A 15,855-nucleotide genomic window follows, 5' to 3' on the forward strand; every position below is an offset into this window, starting at 1 on the left:
ATGCCGAGCCTGTGGCAGAACCCTTGAGGAAGAGGCGTACAGATCAAACAGACTTTAGCAGGGTGCTCTCTGAAAGCCCGGTGTGATGGAGGTGCTGTAAATGGGTGTTACTTGAAGCCAAAATGTTTTCTAAAGTGCTATTGGCTGGGGTAAGATTTTTAAGTAGGGAATGGGTTGTCTGGCGTACTGGAGAGGGAGCATTGTCTCTGTGGGGCTGGCAGCTGGTTTGGGGAAAAAACACATCTCGATTATCCCCCCAAGCCCAGGCTATGCCTCTTCCTGAGATTTGTATCTGCTATTTGTGGAACAAACCCATGTTTTCCATGTCCTGTCACTCTTCTTGGGATTGAGTTTGTTTCCCGATCATGTTTGTCTTGTGTTTCTGCTTGTAGGGAATGGGGCAGGGGGAGAAGGAGGGAGAGAGGGGTGGGAGATGTCTGTGGGTGCCACAACGCCACAGTCTCACTCAGAGGTGCCATAACAGAGAAGAGACAGCATGATGGAGAGAGCAGTGGTGGTGTGCACCTGCTGGCCTTACCCTGCAGGGAGGGTTGTATCTCCTGCCTGGGTGCTGTGGAGGTGAGCCCAGGAGAAGCCTCTAGTTCATCTTGTGATCATGAGCCTTGTTCTGGTGAGGTATAGGCCCTCTCCACGGGCATTTTCAATCTCTTTCCTCTAGGGCTGGCAGTACAGTGATGCTCACCCAAAGAATTCACTTCTGCTGCTGTGCCCTGGAACTGAAGTGGGACAGAGACAGCAGCTGGGGGCTCAGGAGCAGCACCCATCCCACTCTTCCTCACCCAGTTGATGGGGAGCATGTTGCTGAACATGACTCTGCCAGTACCACTGTGCCAATGTGTTGCTCTTGGGCACTGTGGTGCTTCCAGCCATGATGTTTAGATCTCACCATGATCCTACCCTGTGTGATGAGGGACCCAAATCACTGGAATTTAGATTTTTGGCAGTGTGGATCCAAGTGACCTGGAGCTTAACACCTGTGTGGCTTAGTGTTTTCCTCCTGAAAAGTGGGAACCTCCGAGGATGGGTGCTGGGTACGAGCAAATCGGCCTTTGTCCTCTGGGAAGTTTTGTAGGTCACATGGGTCATAGCATCCTTGGCCAATAGAGGATATCTGCAGAAGGTGCACTGCAGAGCTTGCAGCTTCTTCGCCGGCAGCCGTATGCTTTAATAAGAGACAGGGAGGGAGGGGAGCTAGTTCTTGGAAGCGGACGTGACTTGTGTGCCAGCTTTCCCATCCTGCAGTACTTTAACTGTGCCAGGAGTGGGGCTTGTCCGAAATCTGTTTCGAAGTAACTGCAGTGGAGTGTGACTAGCACATTCCCATCTGCAAGCAAATTCAAAATACTCTGTCCTCTTCCACAGCATCTGCATTTTGGGGAGCAATAGCTATTGCCTTGGGGTAGGAAATGCCTAGTTTGAAATGCAGATGCAGAGCCCTTCATTTTGCTGCTCTGGCAGCAGTCCATTACACAGTGCTGCGTTTTTAATGGTCACTTTGATAAAACTATGTGGAGCCTTGCTCCAGTGCAGCCCAGATGCTTAAAGCTGTGCTCGTTGGAAAGCATCATTCATATTAATGGGGAATTGCTGCAGTGGGGGGGAAGGGAGCTCAGACAAGAGCTCTCTGCATTTGGAGGTGGGTGCTCACCCTTGCAGCAGTGTTCTTGGGAACTGTGCTTCATCTTTCCAGCTTATAGGGACATTATCTCTATCTTGTAAGGATTAGGAAGATGCACAATTGTTTATAGGATAAAGTTTCAGGCTGACCACTGAATAATGAGAAATGTCAGGTGCGTGACGGCAAGATGAACATGCAGCTGAACTCCAGCATCCTGCATATGACCTGCCAGTGACTGCTAACTGCTTGTTGCAGAGTCATCGTATTCATGGCTGAGAGACACTGGAAGTCCAAATACGAGCTATACAGCAGGGAACTTGGAAGAGAAATGGTGAGCAGATCTGATGTTGTTCCATGCATTTGCTCAGTACGTTTGCTGTAAGCAAATAGCAGAGCCTTGCATGTGAGCAGGGAAGACTGAGCAGAGCCGGAAGGTATGGGCAGGGCTTCTAAGAGTTACGGGAGATTCCCTGTTGAGTCCCTTTTGGTCCTATGGGGAATAAAATAACCCTGTGATGAGAGATGCAATCATGGTGTGCTTAGCAGCAGCTGCTGTTTTGTTTTCAATTGATCATTTTAATACACAGACCCTTAGTAAGCAAGGAGGCTGGTAGGTCACTCTGACGTGATCCAGCTCACTGGTCATGGCACTGCCCTGTCTCTCTGCCAATGACTCTGACATGTCTTATTCTAGGCAAGCTGCACATTTGTACTCGAGTCTGTGTTTCTCACCTGCCTTAAGTCCTTTCGGAGTTGCTCCTTGCGTTGTGTCCAGCATCATCAGTTGGTGCCTTTTGGGTGGCAGGACGTCATCGCTCTGACTTGCAGCCACTGCCTGAGTGAGATAGAGTCTGTGCAAGCATTAAGATGAAGTTCGCGAGCATTTGGGCTTTATCAGTGGCATATGTGCAGGTGCTGTCCACCAGGAGCAGAGATGGATGGCACAGCTGCACATCAAAATTTCCTGTGTTTTGCTGATAGTCTAGGATTGAATCTGCTTTCCCTCCTCAGTGATAGCAGGAGTGGCAGATCACTGCCTTGCTGTCAGCAGTTCTGTATCCCTGACTGATTTGGAGAAATAATAGAGAAATGTACTATGTGGGGAGACTGGATACGGAGATACAGCAGAGGTGAATTTTCTGTTCTCTACTGAATTATGGAAGAACCATGTGCTCAGTTAGAGAGATGCTGCTGAGCTTTTTAGTGCTGATTTAATACTTGTTCACAGGCTGGGAGGAAAGCTTGGATTCAGGGATCAGAGGGCCAAGAGCTGAAGCTGAGCCTGTGACGCTGTGGGAGGCTTCACGCAGTGCTGCAAGTAGACAGTGAATTGTGCTGCCCCATCCCCAGGTCTGATACCCCAAGCTCCTGCCTTCTGAGTGGGGTTTCTTGGGTTTGTTATTTAAGAACACAATGGTTCCTGGGCCAGCAGGGCTGCAGCAGAGCCAGGGTTTGTTGTCTTGGACAGAGGCAGTTCCTGATCAACTGAGCAGGGCCACCAATTAGCTAATTACCCTGGGACGAAGAGTTGGCAGCTGCTGGTGTCTTGCAGGCACTGCTGACAAGTCTGGATCTGCACCATTAACTCCGCAAGAGAAGTAACCCGTTCTGCTCTTCTGACAGTGTTAGTGTGTACTTAATTAACCTGATCTGTCATATCTCTGCCAAAATGAATCTGTAACTTTCAACATTCCCTGCTTGTTCCCCTCCTTTCTTAGATTACCTGTGGACCAGAAGATCCTTTCAGTGCTGCCTTCTCCAGTAGGAGTGCCTGCTAGGCTGGTGGGATTTCTGATGCCTTTGCTGCCCATCAGTGTCTTGCTCTAAGAAGAGAACGGCTTTGCCTTTAGCTATGGCGCAGAAGTGGTTAAGCTGGAGCTATTAAGCGTACATAGCTCTGCAGAGCTGAGGCACAGGACCCAGAGTTTAGATTGCTGGCCCACATAGCCTCTGTTGATGTGATGTTCCCATCTCCTGCTTGGCGCAGGCAGCGTGGTGAGAGGAGAGGGTTTTCCCCGAGGCTGCTAAAAACAGCTTCTGCTTTGCTGCATGGATCATGCTCCAGTGCTTGTATGTACCAGGGCAAGGCTCTCTGTGAACATGTTCATATAGACTGGTGGGTGTCTTGTTGCTGTGTTTGCCAAAGCTTGTCCCAACCAAAATGGCTGGGCTTGCATCCGTGAAAGGGTAGAGGTCCTGCTTGCTGGAAAGTGGCATTTGAGAATGCAATGCTGTTTTTTGTTCTGCCATCCCAAACCAACTTTTTTGGAAGACAAGAAAAGTCTCACTTGGAGAGTTGTTATAGAAGAAGAAGAAGAAGAATAAGAATAAAAGATAGCTTTTTCTAGGCTTCCTCCCCAGACTTGCCAGCACAGTCAATTGCTTTATACTTTCTCTCCCTCCAGTCTCTTCTGTCTGAATTGTCTTTTCTCTTTTACGTGCTCCCTTTGTCTCCCCTGCATCCACCCACTCCCTGGCATTCCAGTGGTCGATCCACCATCTGTGATCAGTGTGAGGTCGTTCCAACCTCCCACTGCCTGGGCAGCCCTGCACGTTGTGGCAGTGGGCTGGGGCTGTGTGTGCTTTAGCAGGAGTGGAGAGGATGAGTTGGGCCAGTGTGTTCTCCCTCCTCAGTGCCGCTGCTGACCTGAGCGCGCAGGGAGGAGGATAAGCCAACAAAGGGAATTTTCTTATGCTTGATGTCTATGGCTTATCCCCGAGGCATCGAAAATAAATCACTCTCTCCTTTCTTTCCTTGGCTTTCCACATCTTCATCATGAACCTCCTGCTTGTTTGGCCAACTGGTTTGAAGCAACTGGTGTCAAGAGCTTTGAGAGGCAGTGCTTTGGTGATGAGCTGAACCAGGTCTCATGGTCCTGTAGTCTCTTGTAGCTGCCTGATTTTCTTCACGAGGTTGTGATTTCCTTGCTGTGTGCGAAGGTAAACCCAGGTGGGACCAGGGCAGTGGCAGGGACTGAGCTCCTGAGCGTGGGCTGAGAGATTCCTCTTCCAGTGCCATGAGTCACCTAAACTAATTTCTTCAGAGGTCTTACTGTGGTGCTCACACTAGAGGTCTCTTGAAATGATCAAAGATACATGGAAAACATTTCTTCAAAGAAGAATCCCCCAAAGGCACTGCTAACTTCTTTTCCTTGGATTAATTAACCTTTATTTAAAAGTTACATTTCCAGCTTGTCTAAGGGTAGGGTTGAGAGAAGGAGAAAGCCCAAAGCTGCAGTTGCAGTGTGGCTGAAACAGGGCTGCCTTTGTCCCACTGGTCTCAGCCCCCTTTTATGGTTCTAGCCACTTTCCAACTGATAGCCCAGGGAGCTGGTGGGTGCCTGAGCCCCTGTATCCAGCTTCAGGGTCTCAGGTGGGTGACCCCAGACTGTGGTGCTGAGCCTTGCTGTTGCACTTTGCCCAGCCGTGGCCAGCACTCCTGCCAGTGATCGGTTGTGATGCTGGGCTTCCTGTTTTGCACATGGTTTTGGATATTGTTTAAAAATCTGTTTATTTTCTTAACTCCATGAGCTCTGGGCTTCCTGTGTGTCCTTCTCTGTCCCTGGACAACTTTCTTTTGTATTCATTGCTGCCCCTAATACCCATTTTCTGTCTCCTATTTATTTTGTCTCTTTTTAGAACTGCTTTCACTTCCTCTTCCAGCCAGGATGAGTTTAAACCAGTGCTGTCTTCATTACTGGCTTTTAGTTCCCAATTTTCTTTCCCATGCTTCTCTTCTAAAGTGTATCTCTGAATTGCTGAAACAGAATTCTTTTCAGGTTAGTGAATTTTGCTTCTTTGGGGGACAACATTCTCCAGTATATATGTATGTAGACAGTCTGTTTTCAGAAGTGTCTTACTTTGGAAACCAGCTCTGGCTCTTCCTTCCCATCCCGGTGTTCCCCTGGACAGCAAAGGCTCAATTCTCAATTTCTCGAGGTTTCTGTCGCACAGTGGTGGCAGCAGTGGATTTACAGAATTGGGCCTGGACTCTGGACTTGACTGTGCTTTATGAATTTTGATCAATTTGTTTCCTGTGGCATTGATTCACCACCCCCCCCTGCATCTTGAGTAATACCTTGGACATGTTAACAAATGGGGCATCTTCTTTTTTTGAGGTGGAACAATTATTGCATGCTTGGGTGGACAAGGCAGTCTAATTTGCTGACAGCTGTTCATTAAGGGATCTCATTAAGGTTCTTGCTCTGTTCATATTTATCAGCAGTTGCAAATACACTGGCGTGATGAAATCAAGAGGATTGTACACTGTTATCTTTAAGAAACACTTGGCCCAGAGATAGGTGTTTCTCTCTGATAAAGGAATAGTACAATTATCCCACTTCCTGCAGGAGAACCAAATAATAACATAATAACAACCCTGTCCCTGTGCAGCAACACATGGCAGGAATCACTTGAGCTGTGAATTACGGTTTTTCTGCAAGTAAAAAAAGTAGAAAGCACCTATAATCTGGTTTGATTTTTGCTGTGTTGAGCTCAAGTGCCTGAAGCACTGTAGAAGCTAAGATGATAGTGCTTCTCACTGGTAATTACCTGAGCAGAGAGTGACGGAGGTGTGGATCGGGTAGGGATGCAGCGACAGTGAGTGTAAGCTCTTGGAGGCTGTGCTGGAGCCCTGGCCCTGTCTGAGGCAGCCAAGCCCTGGCATCACCCTTCCCTCAGACCCTCTGAATGTTTCTATCCCAGTATTTATCCATTCCTTTCAAAAAAACAGCCCTAAAGGTAGGTGTCCTGGCATTGATCGTGAGCTCTGTTTAGCAGCAGTGAAAGACCAGAGAGATGCTTCAGGTGATCAGTCTGGTGCAGAGTAACAGTGATAATTTCTAGCCAGAGGTAAGAGGGATGGTGGGAAAGTGATGGTCAGACTCAAAGGAATTGGTGCCTCGGACACAGGGAGCAGGCGTAGTCCCTTCTCAGTTGCATTTAATATTAGTTTGCAAGGAGAAGCTGCAAACTCTGTGCTTTAGAGATGACACCTTGGCTTGAAACTGGGATTGAGAGCAGCCCTGAGGAGAAGGACTTGAGGGTGTTGGTTGATGAGAAGCTCAACACGAGCCAGCAATGTGTGCTTGCAGCCCAGAAAGACAACCACATCCTGGGCTGCTTCTCTATGAGGGTGGTGAGGTACTTGCCTAGGTTGTCCAGAGAAGCTGTGGCTGCCCCATCCCTGGAGGTGTTCAAGGCCAGGTTGGATGGGGCTTGGAGCAACCTGGTCTAGTGGGAGGTGTCCCTGCCCAGGGCAGGGGGTGGAACAAGGTGATCTTTAAGGTCCCTTCCAACCTATAAACCATTCTATGAAACAAGACACTGAGTGCAGACCAAAGGGTATGTGGCTGCATGTAAAAGGCTGTACTGGTGTGAGTAGTCCCTACTTATGGGAAGAGGCGAGTTCATGGGACCTGGTCATTGCAAGCTTTCTGGTGTGAAGAGCAGGCAATACTGAGGTGGTTGGAGGCTTTTTCAGAGGGGTGGTCTCTTTTCCTGCCTGTCTCAGCTGCTCTGATGAGCATTTCCCCATCTCTGCAGCACTGCAGTTTTGCAGAGGACAAGGCAAGGGGTGTGAAGCTGAGCACTGGTGAAACCCAGGGCAGGAGATATCAACAGAAAACTGTTCCTGCTTCATTTGTGAAAATCACTGAGATGCAAAGCACAGCCTCGGGCTGGGAAGCGAATCTACTGACAGAGGGTTTTCGGAGGAATTTGTTCTCCACATGTCTGTACCCTGGCTTCTGCATGCTGCCTGCACCTTTGGGGAGAGGAGTCCTTTCTACGAAATTCAATGGGACTTGTCTTTGCCAAATATTTCAGTAGTCTTGTGCTTTACATTTTGGCTTTTGCTGGGTCATGATCTCTCTTTTCTTGTTGCTTCTAGTTCTGATGAATTGGTTTTTGCCTTTGGAAAGACCTATGCTTTGCTAGCAGCAGAGTTAATACACATCTATGGCCCTATTACTCACAGTTGGCTCTTCCTCCCTGTCAGGGTGGTGGGAAAATCTTCCTTCACTAGGAACAAGATTTAAATCATTCCCTGTACTCCTGACAAGCCATGGCTTGCAAGCTTTAAAAGTCATCAGTTCCCCATTCCTTTATTCTCCTTCAGTGTGATGATTGCTTGCATTAGGAGTGTTATCCGGTTGGTGATGGGGAAAAGTCAAAACTATCATCTACAACATCCGTGCTCTAATGCATCCCAAGAGATACAAGAGTGTTACTTTCATTGGGGATGCTGCATGGGGCTGGGGCTGCAACACCCCCTGTTCTTGCAAGTGGACTGAAGGTGTCTGACACAGCCTTGTTGTCCTGGTGCTGCTTCTGTGGATTGCAGGGCTATTTTGAGGTTTATGGGAAGGCTAATCTACCTGTCTGGGAACAAAGCTGATACAAAATATGCAAAGAAGTGCCCAGTGCAGGGGCTGGAAGGGATTTTTCCAGCCTGCTTTAATGTTTGGCAATTTCAGGGAGAAATACTGTGTTTAAAAATGTTGTCTGGGTAAGTGTTGCCCCATCTAAGGCTCAGTCCACACCATGTGCTGTGGTTGGAAACTCCCCCCCCACCCGCCTTCCCTCACCCCACTGAGTCTGGGGCTCTCCCCTCCCCTGCAATGCAATTAAGTGCTGTGTATGAAGTCAGGACCAAAGTATAAGCCAGTGCAGCCCACCCTCCCTGGTGCTGGCACTGCAGAGATCCCTGCAAGACCACTCTGACTCTTTGCCAGGAGCTTTGCATTGAAGTAAGGTGTGCGCTGTCCTCTTGTGGACCCCATCATGGTGGCCAAACTGGGCAGATCCCTGGGTGCTCCCGGGCAGCTGTAGGGAGAGCTCGGTGCAGGCAGTGCACCCTGGGCTTGCGGTCTTGAGCCCCCCAGACTCTTGCTGTGTCTGGGATGTTCTTGTAATTAATGAGGGTAGAAGGGTCAGCTCAAAGTGAAATGCAGCAGGTTTTGCTGCTGCTGTGAAAGGAAGTGTTTTCCATTAGGTAGTATGATACTAAAAGAAATGATGGATGTAGCATCAGATGACTGCATGCCTCCTCTGTTCTACCTTGGCTTCCACCCATTGACGCCTGGGGACTCTGTCACTCCCTGTGTGGCTCCCAGTCTGTCAAGGAGCTTAGCACCCCGTCATTACATCCTTGTCACAGCTTGCTGGGCGTCTGCATCCACCACCCTTCCACCCCTTGGGGTTTCAGTGCTGGATAGCTTGCAAACAGAGATCGGTCTTGCTTAGGGGTGATTTATTTTGGCAAATCCTGTATTGGCTGAAGGGAATTGATATTGTTTGTGTTGAACTGCAAAGGAGCTTGGCTCTGTGTTCTCAAAGAGCAGCCCATGATCCAGGTGAAGGCTTCCCTGGGTGCAGCCCTGGCCTTTGTGTACGGCCTGCGGAGGCTGTCTGTCTCTGCCAGGCTCATGTTGGGAAAGATATGGGCTCATCCTGCAACCCTGGGGCTGGTGTGCGTGCCTGGGTGCTGCCAGCCCGTGAGAGCCCTGTGACCTGAGGATGGGTGTTTTTTCTGCTTGGTATTGAGCGCAGTCCAATGTAGATGGTTCATGTAAAGGGGCTGGGGGCTGCTGTCAGGCTCACCAGGCTGATCCCGGAGTGATGCTGGGGAATCAGGGCGGAGGGGCCTCTGGTGTTACACCATCACAGCCAGAGTCAGAATTCAGCCTGTAATTGCTTTGTCTTGGACTGCCAAAAAAATGCAGTGCTTATAGTGTAATGTATACTGGTTTAAATAAGATTTAGTCTTTCATTATTCAGCACTCTGCCTCTACTTGATGCTGATTCAAACTCAGTCATTTCCTTTTACCAATGCTCTAATTATGTTCTCCTTTTGATCTGCAGGACTGTGTGCAATTAAATCAGTACAAGCTGCAGAGTGAAATAGGCAAGGTATGTTACTGGAGCTCCTGTTTGTCACAAGCGACCTGCATGCACACACGCAAGTACAAGTGGAAAGATTGTGCCATCTCCTTGCAACTTGTGGTTTGTTTGTTTTGTGGGTTTTTTTTTGTTACCTTATTAGTTTGTGCAAGTTTTGTTCAATGTCAAAGTGGAGCTGCTTTCTCTGAAATCTAAATTTATTTTCCTTCCCTCTGAAGGTGGTTAAGCTGGCTCCCTTCCAAGGTGTTTGCTTGCCAAATGTAATGCTAAAAGCCTTTGCATTAATAGAGCCCAACAAGGAAAGAAAATAAAGTCAGGGCAGGTGTTTGGTCCCCATCAGGACTAGTTTAAGTTTTTGTCTGTGAATGAGATACTAGTTTAATTCTAGTCCATGTTTAAAAGCTGGAGAATGATTCAGAAGAGATTCCTACAAAGTTATTTAAAGGTCTGGGCTGGCGAGCAGTTCAGACACCTGCACATTTGGATGTCTGCCATCATTGCAGATGGGTCCACGAGTGAGGGTGCTATCTGGAAGCTGGACCTGCCTTTGCGGTCAGAACATTGCAGTTGGAAGGGACTGCAACCTGAGCTGCAGAGACCTTTACCAAACGTTTCATTAGCCCAAACTCTTCTCCAAAGTGAAAGGTCCTGGGCTGTGGGAGGAGGCACCCTTACCATCTGCACAGTGGGCTGTGTGTTTGGCTGCTGGCAGTCAGACTGTAATGCTGGAGGTGCTGCTGGTGGTACAGCAGATGTCATCTGAAACTCACACAGCTTCAGACCTGCTTACGGCTTTTGTAATTGGCTTAAGTATGATTTAACGAGAGTGGAGGCCTTCTGTCTGGTGGATTTGCCCCTGCCTTCTCTTCCGCTGTGGGTCACGGTGAGCAGATAGGCACCCTGAGGTTGGTAGAGGGTCTGCTGGACCTGCTATGCTTCTGGATCAGCCAGATGGCTTGTCAGTCTCCTCTGAGAGCAGAACCTTCATTCCAGATCTTAGTGAAGTCAAGAGAAATGTTTTAAAGGCTCTGGTGTTCATCCCACTCATTTATTCAACAGGTATCTGTCAGGGATGATACCTAGCCACAGTGTCATGTGTAACTTGCATAAAATGTATAGTGTTGACACAGAACTGTGGAAAAAAGTGATTTGGATGGAGTTTGACTTCAGGCTGTCCCTGGAGCTGTGGATGCAGCAGTGATCCAGGCCTGTATCTGCCTGGGCAAGAGATGGTTGGAGGGAAGCAGGCAGCTGGTCCTCACTGAAGTCCATTTGCTGTCAAGAGACGGAGTGGTTTCATGCTGAGAATCATCTTGCACAGAAGTACAGGATAGGTGTTTCTGCAGAATTTCAAAACTTGCGCAAAAAAAATCCAGTTGAAAGTTCTCTGTTCCCCACTCATGTTTGAGTGAAGAGAGACACAGTGGCGTTGGCTCAGGCCAGGAGGGGATGGGCTAACACTTAACTCCTCCAGACACTGTTAATCCTCAAATGCTCTATGACTCCAACAGAGCTGCCAAAACGTACGACCTCGCTGCAGGGTCACATTCGTTGCAGTCTTTGCTCAGGGGTAAGGCATGGCCTGAGTCCTTGAAGGCTTGGGTTTTTTCCCCCCCCCTGTGTTAAGATCATGGTCTCCCAGCCTTGAGCAGCAAGGAGTTGAGGTGAAGCTGCTGAAATGACTGTGCAATTTGTGTTTATTTTTAGGGTTCCTACGGTGTTGTGAAACTGGCCTACAATGAGAACGACGACAAGTATTACGTAAGTGTCCCTCTCCTCCGCTCTTCACTGCTGCCACTGCTTCTCATTCCCCTGTGTCCTCTGAGAGCTGGGTTCCCTCTGCCTTGCTGCTTTTAACATATGCATTTCTGATTCTGGTAGCATGCAAGGAATTGAACCTCCCTGCTGGGGATGGAGCCGCTGGTTGTGTGTGGTGCCAAATGGGAGGGAAATCGGGTGGGCCACTGTATATAACAGGTGGGGATCTTGGAGGCAGGCTGCAGAAGCATATCACTGATTTGTCTTGACATTTTCTAGCTATGAAGCAGGTCACCTGAAATTAGAGGCATGTGGGTGGTGGTATTCAGCACCTGCTGTGCCTTGGAAGATCGGCCTGGAATGAGCAGGCATGTTTTGTAAGGAAATGGGGGCGTTGATCAGAAAGATGCTGAACAGCACAGCCCAGCTGGGCAGTGCCTGGTTCCCCTGCATCTTACCCCCTTGCGGGATGCCTCCCCGTACACTGAACAGGACTTTGTTGTCAGGTCGTGGGGTCGAGGGTACAGGCCAGAAGGCAAACCTTGGCTTTTAAACCCTTTGCTGAGCTGAAGCAAGAGTTGGAGGATTTCAGTTTCCAAAAGGCTGCTTATGCTGAAGGTTCCTTTCCTGTTGCTCCCCTTTGAGAGGCAAGTGAATCCCAACCATCCCAGCTGGGATTCCTGCAAAATCTGACTGCAGGTGTGCTCATGTCCCTGGGCTTGCCCTGTGGCATGTTTTGTTCACGCTGAGGGCAGGAGTTGGACAGCTGGCAAAAGGAAAACTGCCTTGCTGTGTGTGGCTGTGCCTGAAGGCTTCTGGAAACACCTTTCAGCAGTTTCTGGTGGATCCCAGGGCAGGTACGTGCTGAGCAGAGCTGGGTGGTTGCAGTGCTGTTGAACCCAAACCCCACTGCGCTCAATGCAGCCCTGCCAGTCTGGCCCTGGGCTTCAGCTGCTGCTCCGTACTGTGTTTGGTGAGAGGGGTCTTGTTCTTGCTGCTGCGATGGAGTGGCCTTGTGGGTGAAAATGGGCCCATCGGAGCACCTGGGCAGACTTGTGTGCAGCTCCCTGTCCCACTGCACAGAGCTGTTGGTCTTGGTACAAAGATGTATAAGAATATGCCGTGGAGATGTAAGGTGTGCTCATTCCCTGCTGCTTACCAGCTAGCTTTTCTTCCCTGACTCTTGGATTTACAAGTGACATGTTAGGTTGGAGAGGCTGGGTGGAATTGTATGCCTCTTAGTGTTCATTAGCCCTTCCGTGCTTCCAGCAAGCATGAAATCGCAGGAGAAATGTCTTGAAATGAAGGATGGAAGAGATGAGGCAAAAATCTGGACAAGGTGCACTGGAGCTGGCCAAGCAAAGGAACCACAATTCTTTCCATCTCCTGTCCTTTCCAAGCTGACTCACTCACTGCACCGGAGCAGTTGCTATTTCCAGTGGCTCCCTTTCTCTGCTGCCCTCCAAGTCCTCCCTCCTGTGCCCTACAGCAGGATGGGTTTGTTGTGCAGAGAGCGATGGTGCCAGCTGTGGCTTCCCTGATCCATCTGTCCTGACAGCTTAGGCAGTGCCAGGACCAGTGGCACTGACTGGGAACACATCACATCACACTTTTTTCCAGCTGAAAATATTTTTGCTTTAAACTGTGCTCTTTCTGTTTTGGTGCTGCCCTTTTGTTCTGGGAATCCTGATGCTGTGCTGCAGGCTGCCCAGGGTGGGCTGGGTGGCTGTCACAGCTCAGCAGGAGAGAGCTGGGTTTAGGTTAACATCGCTGCATTCTTGTCTATGGTTTGGATGTAGATTAACGCCATGGATGTAGATTTAGCTGGTCAAATCAAACCCAAAAGTGAAAGCCGGTGTCCAGGTTAGCCTGGTGTGTGTTAGTTAATCCCCACTTAATCTCCATTTCTTTTTCTAATCTAAGCAAACACTTTAAAGCTACTGCAGCCTGAGAATGGCTCCCATGCCTGGGCACTGTTTCAGCCTTGCTGCCCGAAGAGGGACAGGGTGTGCAGAGCCCATTACCACCAGTATTGCAGGGACACGCTCACCCCAATCCTCCTGTTGCAGCAGTTGAGGCAGGGTCTGAACCAGATCTGAGCTGGGACCCTGGGGCTGTGAAGGTGATCCCGGGAGGTGTGTGGTGTGCTGCAGCAGGTGGAGAGATGGGACCAGAGCGGGGCCATCAGCAGTGTTTGCCTGTGTTTCACTGCAGTGGATGTTGGCATATGGGAGAGGAGAGGGCAGATGGCTGCACTGCTGCCAAAAGGCTGTGATGCTATTCATGTGCTTGCAACCCTTTTGGCTGGGACAGTGGGAGCTTTCCCCCTTCCCCAGCTGCAGTCACATGCAGAGACAGCCTGTCACCCCTAATCCTTCCAGGTGCCCATGCTTGTGTTTTCCAGCCGCGATGGAGAGACGTCCACTTTTCTAAGACATTAAAACAGTTCAGGAGCTGGCAGACTTTAAAGCTTCAGAGAAATAGCACATTGCGTAACTGGCTAATGGTTGCTTAGCTCCCCGTGCCTCCCGGTGCGTCTGACCCGTGTGCACTGCCAGCGCTGAGGTAACTTTCATGCTCCTCTGCTTATCACCTCCGTCTGAGGCCACGTTGCAGCAATGCACCCCGACCTGCTGGGGGGGTTACCTAATGCAACTGCGTGTTACCAGCAGTTAGTAGAAACAATTGCAGTTCTGACAGTTGGGGAGGTCCTTTTCTCTGTATTTATTTTCCCCCAAATTTAGCTCTGGAGGGTTGTTTTTGTCTCAGTAGTAAAAAGCAATAACAGATAATTGGAGGAAATCAGCCCTTGGTTGGTCTTTAGTGAGCAGTCCCTAATAACCGATTTGCATGTGCAGTGTTTTAGCATGAGGCCAGGGTGTTGTTGCCTTCTTTATTTTCTTTAAGCTGGCATGCTGCAATAAAAAGGAGCAAACCTTTAAAGAAGGCAGAAATAGTTTATTTTTTTAGTATAATTCAGAGTGACTCCTGATTCCTCCTGAGGCATGGGACCCTTGACTAGCTCTCCTAGTAAAGGCAGAGTTTATAGGTACCAGAAGCTGAATCTAGCTCCTGTCAAAGCAAAAAGAAAGATTTCTCTTGCTTTAATGAGTTTTAGAGCTGGCCTAGAATTAGGAAAAACTCTCAAGGAAAAAAAAAGCTAATCACCACATTTGGGGGAAAATGTAGATGGGTTGTATTTACTTTGTGGGTTTTCTTACCTTCCATTAAAGATGAGCAAGTGCTTCCAAGAGCTTTATCCTTCATTGCTGTGAACAATCACAGTGCTGTGGAGGGCTGTGAAAATGTGCTGACTTACATCAGTGGATGCAGGGAATGTATTAGACCGAGGAAATTGAACTTTCAGCACTAAGTATGTGACCCAGTGCTGCCTCCAAGGAGGAGACCGGATGGGGGTGCGGAGCTGGCTCCCAGAGCAGAGGTCCCTGTCCTGTGTTCAGTCCTTGCTCCTGGGGCATGTGAAGCTGTTACAGCAGCATTTGTGGGGCTCTGCCAGGGAACCATTTACAGCTGGAAAGGTTTCAGTGTCTCCGTTTGCAGGAGATGCTTTGACAGTGACTAGGGTTAGGGGCGGGAAGGAAGAAAAGCCAAGCTCTGTGAAAAAGCAGCAAATAAAAAGCAAAGGCAAATGTGTCCAGGCAGAGATCTAGTTTGGAGTCATTGTGCTGATGGAATTTGATTCTGTGATGCCTCGGGTCGTGTCTCCTTCCTATTTTCAATCTCTAAATCAGCTTGCAAAGAAAAGTGGTTATGATGGACATTTGTTATGCTACTTCTGGACAAAAGCAATAGCATTGTAGGTTGTCAGTGGGTTTCTCTTTGTTTTGTTTTTTTTTTTTCTTTTTTAATCTGGTTTCCTAAGAAACAAGATTTGTGTGATTGTGCTCTCTGCCTCTGTTTGTACCTAACAACCTTTGCATGAAGGGCTGTTTTCTACCAACTGTCAATGATGGGGAGAAATTTCTTCCAAGCTTATGAAAAGAGACGGGTAAACAAAGTGCTGCTGCTGAGGAGAAGGTGGCCAGCAGCAAGCCTTGAACTTTATAGCCCCTGGAGAATCCACTTTGGTTGCCATCCAGGCGGGAAGGGAAGGCATGGCTCCTGTGTTTCTCATCCTCTTGCTCACATAACGGCTACTGATCCACTGCCAGCTGCTCTCTGATGCAGTGAGGACCAGGGAAATGACCTCTGGTTTACTTTAATACCCTGTGCTGTTCAGCAGCGGGGTTGCAGCAGGGTCACCCCAGGTAAGAGCAGGAGCCTCCAGGAGATGGCTGGAGGCAGGCAAGCATAGCTGCTCTGGGAAAGCATCATTGCTGTGGTGTCAGTGTGGATGGGGCACAGCCTGCCGATGTGATTCTGCTGCTGACGTGACAAATGATGTCTGGGACAAAATGTGACAAATGCAGGAGCAGGATTTTAGGAGCATGACAGCTAAGCCTGTGTGGTTTAGGATTTCCTTTCAGTGCATAGCTTCCCTCTTAGCCACTTGATTTGAGGGATGTCACTGTCAGACAGGACAGATGAGAAAGGGC

At 48.9% G+C, this 15,855-nt stretch overlaps 1 protein-coding gene across 1 annotated transcript in view; it reads left to right on the forward strand.

Moving 5' to 3' along the window:
• Positions 1–15,855, forward strand: part of CAMKK1 (calcium/calmodulin-dependent protein kinase kinase 1, alpha) — a 61,097-nt gene that overhangs the window by 1,392 nt on the left and 43,850 nt on the right. Inside the window, exons 2-3 of the mRNA XM_009885110.1 lie at positions 9,503–9,550; positions 11,249–11,302. Coding sequence (XP_009883412.1) covers positions 9,503–9,550; positions 11,249–11,302 — 102 coding nt within the window. The remainder of the gene's footprint in view (positions 1–9,502; positions 9,551–11,248; positions 11,303–15,855) is intronic.

Source organism: Charadrius vociferus, unplaced genomic scaffold, assembly GCF_000708025.1.
Source record: "Charadrius vociferus isolate BGI_N301 unplaced genomic scaffold, ASM70802v2 scaffold54, whole genome shotgun sequence".
In the NCBI taxonomy this organism is placed as follows: domain Eukaryota; kingdom Metazoa; phylum Chordata; class Aves; order Charadriiformes; family Charadriidae; genus Charadrius; species Charadrius vociferus.